The sequence below is a fragment of the Nansenia antarctica genome (assembly GCF_963989245.1).
Source record: "Nansenia antarctica genome assembly, chromosome: 19".
Lineage (NCBI taxonomy): Eukaryota > Metazoa > Chordata > Actinopteri > Argentiniformes > Microstomatidae > Nansenia > Nansenia antarctica.
The window spans coordinates 25,094,129-25,119,321 of NC_137692.1; the positions used below are offsets into that span (position 1 = coordinate 25,094,129).

The following is a 25,193-nucleotide window of genomic DNA, read 5'->3' on the forward strand; positions in this document are numbered from 1 at the left end:
GATGATGATGACAGACTGGGCTTGGCTCAAGCTTGGCAGGGATGGGCTTGGTGGCAGACTACCATCACACCATCGTGGGGTGGATTTTGTTGGTGACTCCACCAAGCTGGAGAGAGTGGTGGGGGGGGAGAGGGAGGAGGAGAGGGAGAAGGAGAGGAGAGGAGAGGGGGAGCGAGAGGGGAGGGAGGAGGAGAGGGGAGGGAGGAGGAGAGGAGAGGGAGAAGGAGAGGTGGAGGAGGAGAGGAGTGGGGGGGAGAGGAGAGGTGGGGGGGAGGGAGGAGGAGAGGGGGAGCGAGAGAGGAGAGGGGGGGAGAGGAGAGGTGGGGGGGAGGGAGGAGGAGAGGGGGAAAGCTCCAAATGAGGCAGATTGAGGGGGGGGGGGGTTTCTGTCACTGTCTGCCCAAAACCAACCCTCATCCCCCCCTCCCCCCTTCCCCTCGTTCAGCAACAGAGGACAGCTTATCCCTCCTTGCCTGTCTGCAGAGACAGGGAGTGGGTGATAGCCGTCAGCCTTGTGATCCAAGCACACATCCCGTTGTCAACAACACACTGCAGTCAAGTCACAATAGCTCAGCCCCCTCTGCTCAGTGTGTGTGCCACTACGCCAACCAGATATCTTGAGTTAAATCATGTACCGTACTTCGGAAGAATAATGATGTAGTCTCGAAAAAAAATCCGAAATTGACGAGTTTGTTTTGAGACTCAAAACTGAATATGTACGCCGCTGTTGTTTGTATGATTGCACAGCGATCTGGCTTGTTGTGGCCTGGCTGATGTTGCCTAGTTCAGTGAAGGGATGAACCTCCGTCAAGTCCACATGAGGACAGGGCTGTCTGGCCCGTCACCAAGGAGGTGTTCAACATCCCCTCTGACACTAAGGGTGATTTCCAACAGCAGATTAGGGAATTTCTCTCTCTCACTCTCTCTCTCACTCTCTCCACCAAACTCAACCCACCTTCCTCTCTTCTGTCTGTCTCTCTCTCTCTCTCTCTCTCTCTCTCTCTCTCTCTCTGTGTCTCTCTCTGTCTCTCTCTCTGTCTCTCTCTCTCTCTCTCTCTGTGTAAACTTGTTTTGGTTGGTCGGTTGAGGCTCAGAGAGGTGACAGAATGACAGGGACCCCCGACAGACGGGGATGGCATTTGGGGGTCTCTGTTGGTGTTTGGGGGAGTTGGCTGGGGGAGTGTTGCTGGTGTTGTAGATGTACTGTGATTGAAGTGTGTGTTAATGTGGTGTGTGTGTGTGTGTGTGTGTGTGTGTGTGTGTGTGTGTGTGTTTTCTCTCTCTCCCCCCCCCCCCTCCCCCCAGGTGTGGGACTATGAGACGGGGGACTTTGAGCGGACACTAAAGGGCCACACAGACTCTGTGCAGGACATCTCCTTCGACCAGACGGGCAAGCTGCTGGCCTCGTGCTCTGCGGACATGACCATCAAGCTGTGGGACTTCCAGGGCTTCGAGTGCATCAGGACCATGCATGGTGAGACAGCGGCACCGAGAGGAAGATTTACTTTGACGACACAGAGGGTCTGGGTCTGGGTAGAGAGAACAGTAAAGCCCAATTTATACTTCTGCGTAAAATCTACACCGTAGGCTCACGCGCACCTCTCCAAAAATGTAACTTACACGGCAGTGCCTACGCAGACCGTAAGCACTGTGATTGGTCCGCTTGGTAGCACATGATTCCGACTCTCTCGTAGGCCAAAATGCGGAAGCCATGACAGAAATGTAATTTACTTTTTCTGTAATTACTTATTAATAAAGATTTGAAAAATTATGATAACCGTCTTATTATCTTAGTTTAATGTCATTTCAATGCATTATAGACATTTTCTTCACAACAAGCATAACCCCCCCAAAAAATCGCTATTATGCCGCTATGAATACGCCGACCAACGCGACGCAGACCGACCAACGCAGAACTATAAACTGGGAGAGCCCTTGCGTAGGCTACGGCGTAGCCGCGCGTAAATTCGACGCAGAAGTATAAATTGGGCTTAAGGTTGTGTGCCAGGTAGAGTTTGGCTTGGCGGGGGGGGGTGGTGACGGAGATGTTTGTGTGTTTTGACGGTGCGCTGGGGCTCAGGTGCCACCCAATGCTGCTCATTATCACCTTTCATACACGCTAACGCAGCCAGCCAGAACAATCTGCTCCAATTCACACAAACAGATGAACTGAGCTGGAAAGCCAATCTTTCAATCTTTTCTTTCTTTTTTTAATTTTTACACGTTTTGACGGTATTATATTTCCCATTCTCTTTCTGTGGGTTGCTAACATCCTCGCGTCCTCCAATCTACTCCCAGACATATGGGAGTACGACGTACTTAATCTCCCAAGGCGTCTGATCATTTTCAACATTTAATATTTTACAGTTTGAGGGCAACGTAAAAAATCTGTCTTATTTCCTATTTCCCTCCCCTCAAGATGTTCCATTCCTCATGTCACCAGTCCTCTAAATGAACCAGTCCTTAGGCAGTGTCCCCCCCCCCCCCCCCCTCTTTTTAAATCCTAATTACTTGGTAAATTGCAACGGCGTATCTTACAACACATCGTGCCTTCAGGCATTGTCTGATAGGGACCACCACAGACCACAGGAGTGGATATCCCTCCGTATGGGGGTGTCTGGGGGGGGGGATGCCCCCGATATCATATCAAGAGTTATATTTGTGTTTGACATGCTAACCCTCTTCCCCTAAAATCGCTTTTAGTTGTCTTGACTGGGAAGTGTCTTTGTGTACTGTACATGAATGAATATGAATGAATAAGCCCACCCTGCTCCCCCATGACGAGTCGTTTTAATCCATGTTTGGGTTTTAAACCCCAGACGAGTGTAAATCCCAGTGTTTTCAGCAGCACAACAGATTTCAGCGATTTCTCCAATCCTGTTATTCTGGGTGTAATTTACTCTGTCAGCCGGGCCTGGCACGCTGCCCTCAGACCGCCAGGCTGCGTCACGCTGTGAAGAAAGAAGAGGGGCGTTGGAGCTCTCCTCTCTCTCTCTCTCTCTCTCTCTCTCTCTCTCTCTCTCCATCCTTTCATCCGCTCCAATTTTCCTCTCGTTCTTTCCTCTCTTTCCCTCCCACTCCCATCTCCCTTTTAGTAAAAACCCTCTTGTACCCTATCTTCTTCTCTCCTTCTCTCCTTCTCTCCTTCTCTCCTTTCTCTTCCACCCCTTTTTTCCCTCCTTCTTGTCTTCCTATCTTTCTTTATCCTATCCCCGTCGCCTCCCTCCCTCCCTCCATCCCTCCCTCTCTCTCTCCAGACAGGCTGGTTAGGTGTTAGGAGGTGCAGATTAGGGGAGGGTTTGGACAGCAGTTTAATTATCCACTTCAGCACCAAATTACCCATTATTAGAGCCAGTAGCATTCTGGGGGGGCTCCCCGCCCCCCCCATATTTAAGCTTGCCTTTTAGAGCCTACTTACCGTTTCCTCGTCTGTTTAGCAGATTAAAGATGGCCGCCGTGTTCGTAATTAGCTGCCTCTTCTTCCTCCGGTTCTGAGGACAAAGCAGCCCGTGGCAAATTGGCCGACTCACACGTCATTTAATTGGCTAATTTATCCCCAAAACCCCCTCTTATGTCACGTTTAGTTCTGAGGACTCGCTATCTAGGGCTGTTGACATGTGGGAGGATGTGGGTGCCGGTGGTATTCGTCTATGAACCATTCATTGCACATTGTGGTTTTTTTTGGCTGAACCTTTTTTTTTTATTATTGCTGTTGATATTTTGTCAAAATTGAGTTTTTTTACATAATCTGATCCATTAGGTGTTTATTAATGCCTGTGTGGTGTTATTTTTTTAAATGTTGAAATGTTTTAGTTAGTAATTCATAAAATACAAAGGTTCCATCTCACAAAACATAATGGAATGTAAAAACTTTGACGCTCAATGTCTCTGAACTGCCCTAAACGGAGATAGAACCTTATCATTCTAAACTCATGATTTGTTGGTGTCGTCAGAGATTTGTTACTCCCCTTGGTGAAGTTGAGCTAATTTAAACTTGTGTTTTGTTTTGTTCTCCAGGACACGACCATAACGTTTCGTCCGTAGCCATCATGCCCAACGGAGACCACATAGTGTCTGCTTCTAGGGACAAAACCATTAAGATGTGGGAGGTGGCGACAGGGTAAGTACACGCCACACAACTCCACACCTCAAACTGATCACATGTCCTTCAGTTATATTGTGTGACGACACCCCAATCAGTGGAGGCCGGTGGAGGTTGAAATCGGAGGACGAGCTCATTGTATTGCACAGAACGGAATGAGGAATGGTTTCACTGGAACACGTGTTACCTAGGATACCTTTCCTCTATTCCGTTCCCTGCATCACAATGAACCTGTTCTTTCATTTCAGCCTCCACCAAACCCACTATAGCCTTACTGTAGGTCTCTGCTCTGTGTCCTGCACCCTATTCTGACAGAAACATCTACAATAAAAATGGTTTTGTTCGATGTAAATTAGCACTTTTTGGTCAAAGTACCCAACCCTAAAGGCCCTTGCACACCAATGCGTTTTTTACGTGCGTTTTTTACGTCCGTTAAAAAAATAAATTAGAACTCATGTTGTGTCAACCACGCTTGCACACCAATCCGTAATATTCGCCCGTCAAAAAAAAAAAACGCAACAGGTTCGATTTTCTGCGTTTTTCGCGTCCGTCAAAAGCCTTTTGAGAGTTGTTATTGACCACTCCGCCATGGTATAGACTGGGACACATCGTCAAATTAGAACTGCAGGACAGTTGGATTAAAGTTTACAGAAGTACATGTCTCAAGTATTATCTCGGCGATTAGTCGAGTGAAAGAAAACAACATACAGATTGATAATAAAGAGGGGTAGTGGTGGTCTAGTGGATAGTGAGTTGGACTTGGGATCGGAAGGTTGTGAGTTCAAATCCCGCCTGAAGCCACACCACTACTAGTGTGCCCTTGGGTAAGGCACTTAGCCCTCAGTTACTCCAGGGGGAATGTCCCTGTAATTCGTAATTGTAAGTCGCTTTGGATAAAAGCGTCTGCTAAATGACAAAATTAAAAAAATTAAAATTATAATTCACACAATATAATACTACGAAAGCGTACGGCACTAAACAATAACATTCATTTGGGCAGCATCACTAAACAATAACATTCATTTGGGCATTTATTAGCAGGTGAAACTCCCCTTGCTGCCGACGAGTTCTGAGGATGGGGTGGATCCAATATTTTCTTTTCCTTTTCCTATTTTCAAGAAGTGAGAGGAGCACAAAATCATCCTCACTGCTTGAAGACTCCATGTTGCGTATTGCGAAAGGGTTAGGAGAGGAGAGGAGAGTAACGCAACGTAAAAAACGCAACGGACTCCGCAACGGACCGGTGTGCAAGGTCTCTGTGCGTAACGTTTTTTTCGGATGACGGATTTAAAAATACGCATGCGTAAACGCACGCATTGGTGTGCAAAGACCTTAAGACACGTATAATAAATATATACAGTCATAAAAAACTTAGCCCCATGAAATTTGTAGTTCTTTTTTTAAGAAATATGGACATGTCTATATTTGATAGAGGTGGTGTAATTGAACCAAAAACAGCAATTCTAACAAAAGAATAAACAAAGATGCCAATTCCTACTGAGGAAAAAGTTAGGACACCCTAATAGCCCTCGAACAGGCTCATTGGAAATACATTTGCTGGACAAAATGTTGATGTGTTCAATACTTATTCCCCCCCCACTGTACATGGTCCTGGTGGGCTCACAAACCCACAACCTCAGCATTGTTAGGGCCGTGCTCTCCCAACTGAGCCACAGAGGACCACATATAGTATGTGACGTTAGAATTATAAGGTTCTATCTCCATTTCTGTCCATTTTTTTTTTTTTTTACATAATCTGATCCATTAGGTGTTTATTAATGCCTGTGTGGTGTTATTTTAAAAATGTTGACATTTTTTGAGTTAGTAATTAATAAAATACAAAGGTTCCATCTCACAGAACATAATGGAATGTAAAAACTTTGACGCTCAATATCTCTGAACTGTCCTAAACGGAGATAGAACCTTAGAATAATTCTAAGATCACGATATTGCATATATATACACATATATATACACACATATACACATATATACACATATATACACATATATATACACATATGAGCATCTCAATGCCCGGCTGGCAGCAGCCCGCCCAGCCTCATGTCTGTACTGACCCCCCCCCCTCCCCCCCAGCTACTGTGTGAAGACGTTCACGGGCCACAGGGAGTGGGTGCGCATGGTGCGGCCCCACCAGGACGGCACGCTGATCGCCAGCTGCTCCAACGACCAGACGGTGCGCGTGTGGGCGGTGGCGTCCAAGGAGTGCAAGGCGGAGCTGCGGGAGCACGAGCACGTGGTGGAGTGCATCTGCTGGGCCCCCGAGAGCGCACACCCCACCATCCTGGAGGCCACGGGCTCAGAGGTGAGGCCACAACACACACACACACACATACATACATACATACATACATACATAAATACACCCCACCATCCTGGAGGCCACGGGCTCAGAGGTGATTAGACCTAACCCTAACCCAGACATACATACATACACACACCCCACCATCCTGGAGGCCACGGGCTCAGAGGTGATTAGACCTAACCCTAACCCAGACATGCATACATACATACACCCCACCATCCTGGAGGCCACGGGCTCAGAGGTGAGGCCTAGAACACACACACACACACACACACACATACGCACACCCCACCATCCTGAAGGCCACGGGCTCAGAGGTAAGCCTAACCCTAACCTATATACATACATACATACACCCCACCATCCTGGAGGCCACGGGCTCAGAGGTGAGGCCAGAGAGAGGACTATAGAACACACACAAACACACACACACACACACACACACACACACACACCCCACCATCCTGGAGGCCACGGGCTCAGAGGTGACTAGAGAACACACACACACATACACACCTGACCCCACCATCCTGGAGGCCACGGGCTCAAGAGGTGATTAACCCTAACCCAGAGAGATGACTATAGAACACACACACACACACATACATACATACATACGTACATACGTACATACATACATACATACATATATACATACATACATACATACATACATACATACATACATACATACATACATATACACACATACATACATACATACATACATATGTACGAATACACATACATACATACATACGTACATACATACATATGTACGAATACACATACATATACACACATACATACATACATACACAAACACAGGTTAAGCATCTGGACATGTCAGGTGACTTACCCTCTGCGGATGCAAAACGGGGTTGGGGGGGGTTAGCGGGGGGTGGTGGGGGGGAGATTCCAGGGCCAGACATGTCTGAATCGGACCATGAAATGAAGTGTACACAGTACCACACACACACACACACACACCAGTCTTGTGATCAAGCATGTCCAATTTCAGACTCATCTGATTAAAACAACATTTGCCCTCACAGCACGAAGAGCCCCAGGAAGTCAGGAACTCTCGCTGAGCACAGTCAGACACAATGTCCTCTCCCCCCCACAGAAGGGTTGTGTTCACTGTGTGATTAAACATGTTGAATGGTTGAGGAGTGCGTTGCGGTCGATAGTCAAGCAAGACATGTAGACAGACAGACACAGCAGACTTTAAACAGGAAAGTAGGAATGCACACACACACCCTGGCCTTTGGTTTTAAAGCCGTGAACTTTAAAGATGACAATTTGCCATTAATCTACAGCCGTAGAGCCGGTTCAGGTAGAACCATTGTGCAATTCTCCTGACATCACAATGATACTGTTCCAGTATTAAGGATTCCAATGCAGCCATACATGACTCTGACATTTAAGACTCATGCTCTGTTCTAAATGGTTAGACATTAGACGTGTCTTCACAGGGGAACCGGAGGTTTAAACACGTCCTCCCCAGACGCAGTCACAACTATTAGGCATGAAATGGCTTTTCATGTCAGTGTCTAGTACCAGTTCCCTCCCACACCCACACAATGGGGAGGGTTGTTGCATAGTTTGGTTAGTGCCCAAGAGAAACTAACGCTCTTAGGAACATGTTTGGTCTCTCTCCTCCTGTCATGCTTCATGGCCCAGGGCAGGGGGGGGGAGGTCTGGGTTTCACAATGAAAGATACTTGATGCTTGAACTTTAGGATGCACAGTAGAGTTTTCATTTTCAGCCTGTATTTTGCTGTTGTGCGCAATAGATGAGATATGGCACGGCCGTTTTCTAGAATTCTGGTATCTTTTTGAGCTCCAGCTCAAGCTGATTGAAACGTCTTGGATGTCGGGCTTGGACCTCATCTCAACGGGCCCGGGCTGGGCCGGGCTTCAATTTTTATGGCGGTTTAATTAAATTAAATTCACCTTTATTGGCCATGTGCAGTGCACTAGGAACATGACTTGGTATTCTACCGTACTAAACAAGCTACAGTACATACAACAACAAGACGACAACACGACAATACTCAAGACAAAATATACAGTACCAATATGAGTGGATATTATGAATAAATATACTGTACAACTAAGTGCAAGAACATGTAAAACATGTAAAACATTATATATTTGTAACTGAACATGTATTCATACATCATTCTCAGTACTACTAATGGTGATTGGAGCTCTGTCACATTTGAGCACTGGCTGAATTCTACCAGCTGCTTTGGCAGGTAGCCAACACTGGGTCACAAACATAAACTGCTGCAATTACAATTAGTCACTTTTTCTTTGCGACAGAAGCCAGGGTCGTGTGGGGGGGGGGGTTTGGTGTGTTTTTCTTTTGTTTGCCTCTATTTTGGGGTGAAATGTCTATTTTGGCTGCGACATCTTCTCATCCACCTGACAGCTGGACTGCTAGACCAAAAAGTTACTTACATGGACTGCACTTACATAGCGCCTTTATCCAAAGCGCTTTACAACGGCCTCTCATTCACACATTCACACACCAATGGCGGCAAGCTACCATGCAAGTCGCCGGCCGGCCCGCTCACTGGGAGCAATTTGGGGTTCAGTGTCTTGCCCAAGGACACTTCGACATGTGGCCAGCCGGGGCTCGAACCGCCGATCTGCCAACCTTGCGACCATTAGACGGCGGCTCTACCTCCTGCGCCACAGCCACCCATCCAGGGCACTTGGATGTAGTTACTTAGTTACTTAATCGAGTGTTTTACTTTATTATAAGCCCCTCTGGTCTGCATACGAGCCTCTGTACAGTAGATTATTAAATTGTGAATTTCCTTCTCAGGCGAAGAAGAGCGGCAAGTCTGGCCCCTTCCTGCTGTCCGGCTCCAGAGACAAGACCATCAAGATGTGGGACGTCAGCATCGGCATGTGCCTCATGACCCTGGTGAGGCAGAGACGCATCTGAAACCATTCGTGACGTTAGAATTATAAGGTTCTATCTCCATTTCTGTCAACATTTAGTTTTTTACATAATCTGATCCATTAGGTGTTTATTAATGCCTGTGTGGTGTTATTTTTTTAAATGTTGACATTTTTGAGTTAGTAATTAATAAAATACAAAGGTTCCATCTCACAAAACATAATGGAATGTAAACACTTTGACGCTCAATATCTCTGAACTGCCCTAGACGGAGATAGAACCTTATCATTCTAAACTCACGTATTGTTTAATGTTCTTTTCATCAGTTAATTAATTATTTCAGTGTATGTATTTACATACATCAGTATTTTTTCTTTTGTGATGACGACTGTGTTTCTAAAACCGCTCTTGAGAGTTGTTTTTATTTTTTATATTCCTACTGTTACTATTAGTACTATTGATTGTTATCTATTATGTTGTTTTAATCTTAGATTTTATTAATATCCTTGCATTTCACTGCACTGTTGAGAGGTAGCTTGTTAAAATCATTTAATTGCACTGTCATCCTGTGCATTTGATGTATAAAACGTTTTATTGGGTTTATTCAGAGTCTTAACACCCAACCCTCTCCTCCAGGTCGGCCATGATAACTGGGTGAGAGGGATGGTCGTCCACCCTGGAGGCAAGTTCATCCTGAGCTGCGCTGACGACAAGACCTTAAGGATCTGGGACTACAAGAACAAGCGCTGTATGAAGACGCTGAGCGCCCACGGACACTTTGTTACCTCTCTGGGTGAGACGACGACAACAACAACAACAACAACAACAACACTTCAACTGCAACAACACTTCAACAGTGTCTATTCGGTTGTTAAGTCTGACTTCAAACGTGACGTTTAGCAATTTCCGGGTCCAAACCAGAAATTCCCTCCACCAGAGTACCAGTGTACTAAAGCACCAGAGTACCAGTGTACTAAAGCACCAGAGCACCAGTGTACTAAAGCACCAGAGTACCAGTGTACTACAGCACCAGAGTACCAGTGTACTAAAGCACCAGAGTACCAGTGTACTAAAGCACCAGAGTACCAGTGTACTAAAGCACCAGAGTACCAGTGTACTAAAGCACCAGAGTACCAGTGTACTAAAGCACCAGAGCACCAGTGTACTAAAGCACCAGAGTACCAGTGTACTAAAGCACCAGAGTACCAGTGTACTAAAGCACCAGAGTACCAGTGTACTAAAGCACCAGAGTACCAGTGTACTAAAGCACCAGAGTACCAGTGTACTACAGCGGTAGAATGACAGTTCAATCGTTTTTTAGACTCAGATCTATTCATACAACAAGGGACACAGCAGCACTTTCCCGTTTTCCCCATTATTGTCAGCGTCTTTGAGCCTCGGAAAAGCGCTATATAAATATAATGAATTATTATTATTACTGAGACATTTTGGAGAGAGCGCCTCAGCCAACGTTGGACCCGGAAACACGTCACGACTTAACAACCCAATAGTGTTTGAAATACCTACCTTGATGACATCACTCAACCCACACGACATCACTCAACCAACAAAACTTGGGAACGTTTTTTAATTGCAATCCAATAATGTTATTTCAGTGATTACTTCAAGGAAGGGCAGGGAAGGGAAGGATTATCTTTATCTTTTTATCTATATCATTTATCTGATGCTTTTATTCAAAGCGACTTACATTATAGTGAGTGCCTACGGTACATTTCTTCTAATGATAATCCAATCTAAAAAAAATCTAATATGGTCCCAGCGGGAATATAACCTAAACGTTGCTAGCACCATACTCTACCAACTTAGCAACAGAGGACCACAATTGAGTCACAGGACCAGCAGTCACAGCTTATGCTTGTGTGCGTGTGCGCGTGTGCGTGTGTGTGTGTGCGTCCGTGTGTGTGTGTGTGTGTGTGTGAGTGTGTGTGTGTAGGCTAGTAGTTTACTGCAGTGATGAAGGAAGCTCCTTCTATGCCCCTCAGGTGTATCTTGCTAGCAGCTCCTGTGGGGAGGTGTAGGGGTTAGACAGCGTTCTGGAGGGGTGAACGGCGGTGTGGAGGAGACGGTAGTGGGTTTAGATAAGAGGGGTTTGGGGGCTGCTGGCTGCCAGCTGGGGTCTAACAGGGGGGCAAGTGCTCCAGGTTTCTGCTACTTTTTCCCCAAATCTGAAGCTTTTGATGGATGAAGGCTGAGGAACTCTCTGGTGGCGGCTCTCCGGCTCTACAGCCAGCTTCCCTGGCAGAGCGTTTGAAGCCAAGCCCAGCACACACATACATACATACACACACACACACACACACACACACACACACACACACACACTGATGTAAGCTATTGATTGATGTGAGCATGCTAGACCTTTCGGGGAAGACAAAGGCACCTTTGTGAAGAGTTGTTGGATAGAAGAACACTGTTTATCCTCCTTCATATGGGTGGTGAAGCAAGTAACCAGAGGCCTTGTTTATATTTAGTTAAATACCCAAACAAAAATGTTGGTAATAGCTTGAACGAAGTTGAAGATGAATAACCTTAATTACTATGTTGAGGTTCATGAATATCTTTCTGTCATCTCCTCTGGAAAGTGTACCTGGTGTTCCTTTCTCTCTCTGTGTAAACACCTAGGCAAGGCAAGGCAAGTTTATTTGTACAGCACATTTCATACAACAGGGGCAATTCAAAGTGCTTTACATACATTATTTAAAAATACAGCAAGAGGAGCATAAGAAAATAAAAATGACAATGAATAAAAGCAAATATAAGAAGTAAATAGATAAAACATTTAAAAAGACAATAGTTAATGGGAAAAAGACATTGATAGAAGTGTTTGTGTTTAATCATAACTGGTGCAAAACATGAAGGTTTTTAGCTTAGATTTAAATATTTTAAGGGTTTCGGCCTGTTTGACCTAGGCAACATAGACACGGCTGTTCTAGTGTCAACTGTCACTCAGATCCAACTGTCACTTTCAAATTAACCTCAAGATTCCTGTATATACCCTGGTTTTTGTACTGATGAAATTCTTCCTTCTTTCCTTCTCTCTTATTCTCCTCCTCTCAGATTTCCACAGGGCTGCGCCGTACGTCGTCACCGGGAGCGTAGATCAAACAGTTAAAGTGTGGGAGTGTCGCTGATCTCAGACCTGGAAGATCGTCGGACCGCCATCCCAACATCCTCTGGATCCCCCACCTCCTCGTCTTCCTCCTCCTCCCCCCCGCCCCCTCCCCTCCTCATTCCACAGCCCCACCCACCCCCCCACCGCCCCTCCATGTCCGTCTCCTCTGGCTGCATCATAACCATGGTTACCCTCCCCCATCACCGCGCTCTCTCTCTGGTCCTATAACTCCTCCTCCTCCTCTTCCTTCATGTAAATTATTCTCGATGTAGATTGAGCTATTAAATGTTACACACGAAAAAGTATTCTTGCATGGTGATGAATCCAAAATTGTATACTGTACATTTACATAACGTTGTTCTAGAAAGTACCATAGGTTTAACACAGGGGGCTGGCTGGTCGGTCACACAACACTCACAGCCTTACCTAGCGAAGGCGGATGTGTTTGACTGGGTGTAAAACGTAAACGTACGTAGGGCACAAAAAAAAAACTGATCATTTAAAAATGACAGTGTCGTTTCTTTAAGTGTCTGATTTATTTTTGTCTGTCTATTTTTTTTTCTTTATTTTCTTTCCCCTCTTTCCTTTAACTGTCTTAGTCTGTCGGTGACGAGCTTGGTGACTAGCTTGGTGACCGGTTGAGGGGGGAAAATATGACAAAAGGACCAGTTGTAATCCCCTTGATGGAATATGGTCGTCTGTGGGGGCTTTGTTATTGGAATAATCTGTAGCTTTGTGACATCACTTCTGATGTGTGCATACCATTTCTCTTCCATGTGGAACTAGATAATATATTAATGGCTGCATAAACAAACGGTTATTATCTTTGGACCCTTTTGGGGGTTGGGGGGGGAAAAAAAGCTTTGTGTCCTCTTGTTGTCATGACGAACGAAGCGTCCTACCTGAGTAACTAACCACCTCTCTTGATTAGTCTTAGATAGAATATCCTATGAATTAATTCTGCATCGTGTTCAAGGATCAAAATGATGACGACATGTCTCCACTGGCATCTGAATAGCCTGGCCAGGCTGTGTAACGAGTGGCTGTGTTAGTTAGCATTTGGGCTACACGTCTGTTTACGCCTTGGCGTGAATGAGGTTCTCCGCCCTGAGATGCTCCGCCCCCTGTCTGTTTGGCACGGTACTGCGCTCTATAGCCGCCACTGGCGAGAGCTCGGCCTTCCACTAGCACGTGGCCCTGGGTAGACGTCAGGGATCTAGACTCTCTCTTTCCATCTCGACACGTGTAGAGGACCGTATGTGTTTTTGAATTCTCTGACCGATCAATCAGTTTTCCAGCTGGGTTTCAATTGTCTATCTATACTACAGGAGTAGTGATCTGACGTTCAGTTGTCAGCGCCGCCTCAGTGGGCTGTGAACAGGCGAGCCTCTCAGTGGGCTGTGAACAGGCGAGCCTTAGCCTCAGTGGGCTGTGAACAGGCGAGCCTTAGCCTCAGTGGGCTGTGAACAGGCGAGCCTTAGCCTCCGAAGAAGGGTCGGACTAAAAGATTCAAAGTTTCCACCCCGTAGATTTACCATGGGGATGTGCAAAGCCTCTCTCTGGGAAAAAAAAAAAAAAGATACATTTCTTCTGTATCATTGGATAAAAAAAATAAATGAATTGGGGTAATAAAGTGGTGTCTGTGTAAAGATGAAAATATGAAATGTAAACTAAAGCTTTTTACTGAGGGGAAAAGCCCCAAACCTGTATTTACAGCCCCTCCACTGGTGGACTTGAGGGGGATTCATTTGAAGTGGTAGAATGCTAGCAGATGCTTGTGCTCTCTGTAGAGAGATCTGTCTGGTGATGATGATGATGATGATGATGGTGGTGGTGGTGGTAACTGTAAAGGGGTATTCACCCTAAGGCCGGAGCAGCTCCCTGTCACAGACGGGCCCTGGCGTTGGTCCTAAGGCCGGAGCAGCTCCCTGGCCACAGACCGGCCCTGGCGTTGGTCCTGAGGCTCGGCTGCGTTTGTGTTTGTGCTCAGGAGAACGAACGCTCAGCGCTTTAGAAGTGAACAGCTCTCTAGGCTAAACTTCCACAGACTGACCCGACTCGAAAAACATTCACAAATGTCCCCTGAGTGACATCTTATCTTTCCTGTTCTGTTCATCTCCTGATCCAGGCTGAATGTGGTACATGTAAAGAATAGCAAAACAAACAAACAAGAACGATAGAGAAAGAAATTTGAACTAATTCTAACCAAATCCCTCCCAACAATGGAGACCCAACCATTCCATTTTCCCTTTTGGAAAACAAACCCCCCCCCCCCCCCCCCCCATCTTCCTTCTTACTCTGGATAAAGCAGCAAGATTATACCCAACTAACTTGCTCATCCATCCCTGCTTCTCATTAGATCTTTGGTCCCGACGTCCATTGATCCAGAAATGTACGAAAATTCAAGTTGTATTCATAAATGCGTAAAACAGATATCATTTTTAATTAGCCTTTTTTCCATTACGATGCAATTCTATAATGATGATGATTATAATAAAGAATTCCACTGCTTAACCAATCTTTTTAATCTACAGCTTCTTTGCCGAGTTGTTTCCCTGTTTCTACCTGTGTGTTATTGGATGTAGCTGTGTGCTGCCGAAACCTCTGATTGTGGCTAGTGTTGTTAGCCTCTGTGACCTGTTGACATAGCAACTGCTGCATGTAAACCTGTATCTGAGGTTGAGCTGTCTGGTGGGGGTTCTCTGGTTAATTCTGACAGGCCAACTGGTTAATGCTAACAGGCTAATAATGTGTATTTAGCCACTGAGCGAGCGCTCCAACCACAGGTCAGAGGTCATCCCACTGGGGCCGTCGAAGGCTAATCGCTAATTGGCCCCAATTGACAAATCGTACTGTAAAGAAAGAAAAGAAGAAAAGAGAGAGAAAACGCAACAAAAAAAAGAAAAGACTCTTGTCGTCAGTAAAGCGGGTGTCCTAGTGTGTATGTGAATCGTATTTGCTTATTGACTAAATCCTCCAAATACGGCCAGATAGACTCCCCTACCAGACAGGTCAGCTGGCATGATGACTGCAGACTGCAGCTCTGTTGTATGTGGTTGTAGAAAGACTCGGTTTGTTCCCCGTGTGTCGCCGTACGAAGGAGAACAGCTCAATGAACAAATGTACTGTCTTCCTCCTTCCTATTTATATATGCGATGGGATTACGGCAGACGACTCGATGTTCCAAAGGGAGAGAGAAACCCCTCTCCCTCCCTCCCTTCCCCCCCCCCTGTCCTTTTAGAGAAAATACCACTTATGCCTCCTCTAGAACCCTGTGCGTTAGTCAGATAGAGACTGGTTAATCAAGCTCCTCCAAGCTGCTTTCTCTCTGTGTCACAGACAGCGAGAGACCTTTGGAGTGTGGGCGTTCGTTCTGTCGCTCCGTACGACCGGCCTTCAGTAGAACGATTGGACGTGATGCTTGTGCAGATGTACCAGCAGCACCGGCGTGCTGTTAAAAACATGTTTTAGCTTAAGCCCAAAAAAAATAAAATGGAATGGAGCAACATTTGGACATTCTGGTTTAGCTTTGAGCATTAAGATTTCCTGGTCTGGATCCCCTAAATCATCTGGATACCCTAAACTACAAAGACGGCCCCGGCTGAGGCGCTACGAGCGGCAGGCGCCTGGGTTCACGTCCACCACAGTGGCTGAAAAGGTTCTGGAACAGGACAATGTGAAGGAAGGAAAAATATCCAAGCCAGCACAGTAGGGTTTTGGGTTCTGCTCTGTTGTGTGTAAAGTCCCCATGTTGGCCAGTTGAGATGGGATGTAAACTAATCTTGCCTGGATGCCAGATCACCCCCTAGCCCCGCCTACTCAAGAGTACGTAGATGTTAAAAGGGTTGAATAGGTTTTTTTAAAATGTGGTCATAGATTTTTAACCTCTTCCCTATACCTAACCGATCCTCTCAGATCTCGACAGGTGTCTAGAGGATAGAGGGCTAGGGTTGGATTTGGGCTTCTGGGCTTGATGAAGCCACTGCTCCCATGTGATTGGCTGATGAAAGCCACCACTGCCATGTGATTGGCTGATTTAACGATTATGACATCAGGTCCTTGGGTGAAGATTCTAACCCAGGCCTGTGACAGAGATTAAGTCTTGACTCTTATTGGACAGACGGCGTTCCCTTTCTTGGTCAGACAAGGAAGGTGGTTTTCAAACAACAACAAATTAGTCAGGAGAGAGTGTGTGTGTGCGTGTCTCTCCTGTAAATGTATAGTTGTCATTGAATGAATGCTTAAGTTACCACACAGGCGTTGGTTGACTTAGTGACTTAGTGGCCCTGTGAAAGAAATCACTTTTGCCATTTTGCAGGTCCCAAGCAATTCCAATGCTGAACTGGCTTGGTTGGGCGAAAGGGACTGACACACAAGTTTGCGTTGTGTGTATGGGTCTGCTGCCCCCCACCCCCACCCCCTTCCCCCCCCAGCCTCAAGTCCACCTGTCTGCTATAACCTGCCTTGTGAATAGATTGAGGGCTTCAGACTTCACAGCTCCAAATGGGATTTTTGTTTTGTTTTAGCTTTTCATGGTCTCACACTCTTCACTTACAGAACATTGTTAACAATATATCTGGATGTCATTATTGTTTGCAACATAATTAAAGAAAATCTGAAAATCAGTCCCTTGTTGTCCTTTTCATTGGGTGGGGTGTCTTTCTTTCTTTGGTCTCTGTTGTATTTTGTCTTTGGTCTGAACTGATGGGTTGGTTGGTTGCCCAGGGCTACGGACATTACTCATTGTGTTCATGACATGTTCCCAGTAAACTGCTCATATGAAATATGAATATGAAATGATGGGGATTTAATTATTGATATGCAGTCCTGTGAGGTATGCCTGAAGATAATGGTAACATTCACAGTGAATGTGACTGGCGTAAGATTAACTGACACCACTAACGAACATTAAGATGATTGATTTTGTTCGAACATTGCAGTCGGACAATATGTCAATACTTTCTTGCGTCTCTAACAGGATGATGTTAATTCTACCGCTCTTTGACATCATTACTTGGAGTGGTTTTATTGGCAGATGGTGAATTCATATGGCATATGTAGTCAGTTAGACACCAGTTATTATGGTACATAATCTGATCATATATGAAGCATAACCCCATCTGTGGCTGTCATTATATCTATATTAACATTTTGATTATAAACACAGCATCCAAATGTAAATAAATATAATCCTAGTCATTCGGCTACCCCGGCCCATACACACTAATAGTCTGTAGCTTTATGGCATAAAGCTTTTCTACAGTGTGATGGTAAAAACACCATCAAAAGTCACACAAGTTGTTATCAAACACCAGCACAAGAAACTGAAACACTATCAAAATGATAAGCCTGTCTTTAATCAAAGTGTAAATAAAAAAAGACTTTCATAACAAACATTATAATGTCAACATTTGGGTGAGTATTGTGAGAAATACATGGACACGACACTAAAATAGATTAAGATTAGATTTATTTTTGATGACTTCTCAGATTTCAGTGTGTTATTATTAAGTCTTTTAAGGGGATATGGAATCTCACAAAGGAGGGATAAACTCCTACATTAGAAGATGCTGAAACAAGTAACAGTTTCCCCCTTTGTTTACTTTGGTACAAACCATCTTCCTTTATGATGTTTTGGTCAGCTGGCCCATAGATATCTACCTTTCTATATCTATGGTTGCACAATCATCATCTTCAGTCATCTTCAGTGTGAACAGTCTGCTGGTAATGGCATACGTATGTACAGGTGCAACTAAAAAAATTAGAATATCGTGCAAAAGTTCATTTATTTCAGTAATTCAACTTAAAGGGTTAAACTTAAATATGATATAGACTCATTACATTGTACATATGCATGATTATACTTTTCAGAGGGCTGACATTTCTGTATTTAAAATCCTTTTCTTATTGATTTCATGTAATATTAAACATTTCTGAGATATTTAACTTGGGGTTTTCATAAGCTGTAAGCCATAATCATCAAATGTATAACAAATAAAGGCTTTAAATATCTCGCTTTGCATGTAATGAGTCTATATAAGATCTAAGTTTAATCCTTTAAGCTGAATTACTGAAATACATTTTTCACAATATTCAAATTTTTTGAGTTGCATCTGTATGTAGTAGTTAGTATGTAGTATGTAGTATGTAGTATGCAGTATGTAGTATTCAGTATGTAGTATGCAGTATGCTAGTATGCCATTTCGAACACAGCGCCCAATTTTGACGTCAGCTTTGCTTTCCTCGGCGCTGAGTTGTGACCTCATCTACCATCCCGGAAGACGCCGTGGAAACGTATTGCAACGTGATTTCTTATCAACCAACTTTGATAACCAGCTAATAGAATAATTTAATCTGTAATCCCGTGTGACAGATCTGCGAGTTTATTTCAACACAAGAATATCAACCATAGTTATTCACGGTAAGCAGACTTGCAATATGACCTCTGAGAGTCACACTGTTGTGTTTCTTGTGTTCAGTTGCATGTGTGCATGGATCTTTCTTGCTATCCAGCATGGTGTCAATAATATAATAATAATAATAACTTTATTTGAATAGCGCTTTTCCTGCAAACGTTGCAGCTCAAAGTGCTTTAATCATTATATCATCTTAATTTAAGTATTTTGTAATTTAAATGCAATATTAAAAGGATGGGGGTTTATAATCTTAATTTAATTATGTTGTCATTTGTCAATGCAAGACTAATGTCGACACTTCACACAACACAATCTGAGTTAAATTGTTAAAATATATTCACAGTAGGGATATGTACTTTTCAGAAATGCTGAACTCCATGATCAAAACACAACTCAAAATAAAGATTAATTAATTTCAGTTGTTTGTTACCTATGAATCATATATAACTTTTAGGCTGCAGTAGTATTTCTGTTTAGTTTACTAATTGCTGCATTATTAGAGGCATTGCCATACTAGTATAACCCTATACTTCTAGCAAATGTGTGTGTGTGTGTGTGTGTGTGTGTGTGTTTATATATATGTTACGGTACATGTGGGAAAACTAGGGTTAGGGTTAGACATGCCAGCATGTACCAAGTCACCCTAGCACCTAACCCTAACCCTAGTTTTCCCACATGTACCGTAACATATATATATATCTATATAAAATAAAAATATATTTTAGTTTTTACTATACAGTTCTTTAATGTTTTCATGTGGATATTCACGTCACCCCCCCTCCTTCCTCCACAGTGAGAGGTGACCATGGCCCTGAATAAGTCGATGCACCCGCGGAACCGCTACAAGGACAAGCCTCCAGACTTCGCCTACCTGGCCTCCAAGTATGAAGAGTTCCAGAAGCACGTCTACACAGACCTGACCGGCCGAGTCATGTAAGCAGCACCTCTCTCATACACAATGTTGTAGCTCGTTCACTGGTGTTCTGTGTCGCTCAGGGATCAGTCTCCTGAAAGCTTCGTGGCTTAGAACAGCCATGAGGGGTCATTTGACCCCTGTGAGTAAAGACATGTTCTATCTTTGCACTCGATCAAATTTCAGGATCCTCCTTTCATGACTTTTCCTAGATATGTGCGTTCTAGGCTACCACCCAGTATCCTTACATTTCCAAAATCACATCAGGATAAGCTAGTATGAAGCTGTTTAGCAGTTATCTGTGTAGGAGGCAGGCTAATTTACAAGCACCCAACTATTGGTCGTAGTGTGTAAGTAGCAGCTTAGCATTGTAAAGACGGGACTCTTATAGTAGGTAAAAAAAGCACGGCTGTTCTAGTGTTAAGTAGTAGTAGGGTACTTAATTTCTTTTGATGATCCAGGCCCATGCCTCTCCTAGACCTGCATAGTTCTTAATTTAACAGATTTTGAGAAGCTGATTGACCTGCAAACATTGATTTTAGAAAATGTTTACTCTCTCTCTTTGCAGCTGGGTTGTGGGGAGGAATGAAGCGTTATTTACATTAATACATTAAAGCTTTAGAGAAACTGACCTCTGCTTGCTATGCATAGTGTGAAGATGTGATATGAACCATACACACACACACACACACACACACATTTGAATACTTTATTTGGTTCCACAAATTATATTATACAAACAGGGAATCAAATATTTCGGGGCTAAGCAGCACTGAACACTTAACACACACACACACACACACACACACACACACACACACACTGTCTAATCTTGCTATTGTACCACACACTACTACCCATGTGTGTAGCAGGAGATACTGTAATTGCATGTGTGTGTGTGTGTGTTACATTTAAATGTTTGGCATTTGGCAGACACCTTAATCCAAAGCTACGTACAACGAATACATTTGACTAAATGAGTTAATCATCTATCCACCAGTCATAGCAGAAAAAAGGGTTTCCATTGGCAGTTGTAGTGCTTTCTTTTAGAGGGGAAATTGATATCTCAGGAGGGACTGTTAAGATGTAGTGTCTTCTTCTTCTTCGGCGTATGGGTAGTTGTTTTTCCTCTCCACTCCACCAGGCTCGGGGCCGAGGGGCTACTACCCTTTTACCACCCCGAGACCTGGTTGAGGGGCTCACCCGGGCTATATTTCTGGACACCCCTCCAGAAGCCACGTCATCGTCTCGTCATCTAATACCGACAGACCATGCATCCCGTTGGGTGGGTGGTACACCGGGCAATCCAGGATAACATGGTCTGCGGTTTGGTCCTCTGTGCCACACTCGCACGACGCATTTGGGGCCAAGCCCCATCTGTGCATTGATGAGCGGAAACGCCCGATGTAGTGTGAAGAGATGGAGGTCTTCAGTCTTCAGTCAATGGCAGAAGATAGGGAGTGACTCTGCAGTCCTGACAGCAGTGGGAAGCTCGTTCCACCAGCGGGGAGCCGGGACAGTAAAGAGTCGTGACCGCGTAGCGCGACTGCTGCATCCGTATAGAGGAGGTGGAGCCGGTCGGCCAGCAGAGGTGGTGGAAGAGCGGAGTGAGCGGGCCGATGTTTGAGGGTGACCATTGATTGCAAGTAGGAAGGGGCTGTTCCCTTTCCGCCTGGTAGGCGTAGATCACCCGAGCCTTGAATCTGAGCTGCGATCGGAGCCAGTTAAGGATGTGAAGGAGAGGAGGGTAACATGGGAGAATTTGGGTTGAACACCAGCCGGGCAGCAGCGTTCTGGATGAGCTGCAGAGGTCTGATGGCAGAGGCGGTGAGCCCAGCTATGAGTGCGTTGCAGTAATAATCATAATCAAGTGACTGGACCAAGAGTTCCGCTTCTCTGGTGATGAATGGACGTGTCCTTCTGGTGTTATTAGAGGGAGATTCATGGTAAATGGATGGTCTGACTCTCCGCTCTCTCTTTCCCCCTCTCTCTGTCTGTCTGTCTGTCTGTCTGTCTGTCTGTCTGTCTGTCTCTCTATATATATATTTACATCAGGGTTGTAACGGTTCACAAAAGCAGAAATGTTGGTTCAGTACGTACGTGGGTTTTGAAGTCACAGTTCGTTGGTACGTTTTCGGTATAGCAGGGTAACAGTGATCACAAAACATACAAATAAAATGTTTTTGAATTATTATTAAATAGTGGTTTACTGAACAAACAGTGGATCTTTCTTTCTTAAATAAAGTCAATACTGCTGTGTAAAAAAGTACAATTTACTGAAAAGTAAATCAAAATCGCGAACCAAACTGAAAGACCTGTACCGAAGACTTTCAGTATGAATACTATACAAAATACTCTGTTACACCCCTAATTTACATTACATATTTAGCATTAGCCGACGCCTTTATCCAAAGCAATTTACAACAAATACATTTGTCTAAGTAAGCGAATCATCTATCCATCAGTCATCAATCATAAGAATAAGTAATCTATGCTAGGACCAGGGTTAGACCAGGGTTAGGACCAGGGTCCTTTGGCAGTCACAATGCTAGAAGAAGGAAGAATTACTTTTATATTTAGGAATAGGGACAGTGTTCTTTTTTAAAAAAGATCATTATTTACAGTAGAGAAACTGTAACAGGAAAGTAGTGGGGATGAAGAGGTGGGTCTTCAATCTCTATCTCTCTCTCTCTCTCTCTCTCCATGTGTCTCTCTCTCTCTCTCTCTCTCCATGTGTCTCTGTCTCTCTCTCTCTCTCTCTCTCTCTCTCTCTCTCTCTCCATGTGTCTCTGTCTCTCTCTCTCCTTCCTCTCTCTGGCAGTGGCGTATCTCCTCCTGTCCTGGTAAGTGATGGAGAGAAGAGAGAGAAGACAGAGGGAGGCTGGGTTGGGGGGGGACTAGAGAGACGCCGGTGGGAGGGTTGGGGGGACACAGACGGGGGAGAGAGGGAGCCCAGGCTACTAGACGAGGTCTGCCAGTAATTGGGACACATACAGTGATATGAAATATGCAGAGAAAGAGGGATGGATGGAGGGAGTGAGTAAGGGAGGGAGAGAGAGAGTAGGGGGAACTTTGTGCGGTGGGGGGGGGGCGCTGCTCCCTGAATGACTTTTCAGATCACATCTGTGCTGCCAGGCCAGAGTGATGGAGAGTGATTTTCTCTCATGAAAATGTGAAAGATTTGGGAGAACCATTTTTGTGATTGTGTGACTCTCCTGTCACATTGTTACGCTTTCTGTCAGATTCTCCTCCTAGTCTCGGGTTGTGGACGAATGAAATCCTCCCACTCTTGATCGTGGCACACAAATCAAGACCCTATTTTGGTATTTCGAAGTGACTAATTGTATTGTTGTCTATGAGGATAGCATATCAGACAAGTCAGAGTAAATCCCAGAGTTGGTCTGGTTGGAAAGCTTCCTTCTCTAACCGACGCAGCCTGGCTTTATAACGCCGCTGCTGCAGAGAAGGAAGGACACACCAGGCAGCAGAACAAAGGAGAAGAAACCGCGGGGGTGGTTTTCTGTTCTTTCGTCAAACGTACGGCGGTCATCACTAAACCTCTAAACCTGGCGCTGAGGGGCAGCTGACCAGGCGCAACCAGGCAGATCTCCTCCTTTGTCTTTGTCTTTGTCTCTCTGTACTTTTTCGACATCCCTCCTTCCTCTTTGTCTTGTCCTTCGACCGGTCTGGCTTAGTACATGTATCTCCTCTAATGTCTCCATTCTCTCTTGCTTCTCTCTCTCTCTCTCTCTCTCTCTCTCCCCCTCTCCCTCTCTCTGTCTCTCCCTTCCCTCTCTCTCTCTCTCTCTCCCTCTCCCTCTTTAGACCACCTCCCCTGCTTCCTCTCTCCCTCTCTCCTGTCTCTCCTCTCTCTCTCTCTCTCCTGTCTCTCCTCTCTCTCTCTCTCTCTCCCTTTCTCCTGTCTCTCCTCTCTCTCTCCCTCTCCCTCCTTTAGACCACCTCCTGTGCTTCCTCTCTCCTGTCTCTCCTCTCTCTCTCTCTCTCCCTCCTGTCTCTCCCCTCTCTCTCTCTCCCTTTCTCCTGTCTCTCCTGTCTCTCCTCTCTCTCTCTCCCCCTCTCCCTCCTTTAGACCACCTCCTGTGCTTCTCTCTCTCTCCTCTCTCCTCTCTCCAGACCACCTCCCTCCCTCCCTCCCTCCCTCCCTCCCTCCTGTCTCTGGCAGGGCAGGCGTGTGTCTGTGTGTTTGAAGGTGCAGATGAACAGGATGAGAGGTTGTCCTGTGCAGTCGGCCTCTGCCTTTGATTCGTGCTAATGACGAGCTGAAGGCCTGAGAGCCTGAGAGCCTCACACTGGCACTCCACTCCAATTAGTCTCTCTCCACCTCCTCTCCACCTCTCTCTCTCTGTCTCTCTCTCTCTCTCTCTCTCTCTCTCTCTCTCTCTCTCTTTTCCTGACGTGAAAGAGGTGCGAAAGAGGCTATTACTGTCTCTCTCCTCTCTCTCTCTCGCTTTCTGTGCTTCTTTCACCACCTGTTTGTTATGCACGTCCCAGGTGAGGTCATCAGAGGTGTGGACACGGAGGAACTTAAAACTGCTGTGTGTGTGTGCACGCTCCTCCTCTACTGTCCCTGTAGGTACAGTCTGTTGCATGTTGGGAATGATCTATTGTAGATACAGATGTGGGTCCGTCTTAAAAACGGAAAGGGAACTCGTCGTTGAATATATATTTTTTCTAGCTTGACAATTACAGCTTCGATTTACACATCGTGGATATTTGGCTCTCACTCCTTACCAGTGAAAGGAGCCCCCCCCACCCCCCCTCTGTTGCCACTGTGACTTGTTGGATTAGCATAGTTCTGTATTTCTGGTGAACTAATCTGCTGAGTTTGATATTTAAGCAGCCGTTTAAGGGATCACAGTAATCTGGGGAGACAGTCAATCCCAGGGGGAGTCACTCTCTCTCTCTCTCTCTCTCTCTCTCTCCCACCTCTCACTCTCACTCTCGCTGAGCTCCAGGAGAGGGAAAAGGAAAGATCGAGGAGAAGAGGGGAGTGAGAGGGAAGTTCAGAGAGAGAGAGAGGGATGAGTATTACAAAATTGGAGGTAAAGGGGTACTGTATACTGTGTGCTTTTCTGGACGAGAGAGAGAGAGCAGAGAGTAAGAAAGAGAAGAGAGAGAACAGAGGGAAGGTGAGATGAGGGTAGGGAGGGCAGATGGACAGGTGCAAATGGAATATGAGGAGAGAGAGAGAGACTCCGATGTCACACAGAGAGAGAGAGAGGAGGGGGGGGAGGAGCGGGGTGGGGAGAGAGAGAGGGGCTCAGATGTCACAGAGCGAGAGACGGAAAGAGAGAGAGAGAGAGAGAGAGAGAGAGAGAGAGAGAGAGAGAGAGAGAGAGAGAGAGAGAGAGAGAGAGAGAGAGAGAGAG

The 25,193-nt window shown here is 45.2% G+C and overlaps 2 protein-coding genes across 2 annotated transcripts in view; both read left to right on the top strand.

Moving 5' to 3' along the window:
- Positions 1-13,026, top strand: part of pafah1b1a (platelet-activating factor acetylhydrolase 1b, regulatory subunit 1a) — a 71,117-nt gene extending 58,091 nt beyond the window's left edge. Inside the window, exons 6-11 of the mRNA XM_080549199.1 lie at positions 1,306-1,474; positions 4,018-4,120; positions 6,200-6,428; positions 9,264-9,365; positions 9,978-10,134; positions 12,420-13,026. Of these exons, the coding sequence (XP_080405325.1) occupies positions 1,306-1,474; positions 4,018-4,120; positions 6,200-6,428; positions 9,264-9,365; positions 9,978-10,134; positions 12,420-12,493 (834 nt within the window). The 3' untranslated portion in view covers positions 12,494-13,026. The remainder of the gene's footprint in view (positions 1-1,305; positions 1,475-4,017; positions 4,121-6,199; positions 6,429-9,263; positions 9,366-9,977; positions 10,135-12,419) is intronic.
- A 5,731-nt stretch (positions 13,027-18,757) lies between these two features.
- mettl16 (methyltransferase 16, N6-methyladenosine) overlaps positions 18,758-25,193 on the top strand; it is a 38,000-nt gene continuing 31,564 nt past the window's right edge. Inside the window, exons 1-2 of the mRNA XM_080549114.1 lie at positions 18,758-18,895; positions 19,684-19,823. Of these exons, the coding sequence (XP_080405240.1) occupies positions 19,696-19,823 (128 nt within the window). The 5' untranslated portion in view covers positions 18,758-18,895; positions 19,684-19,695. The remainder of the gene's footprint in view (positions 18,896-19,683; positions 19,824-25,193) is intronic.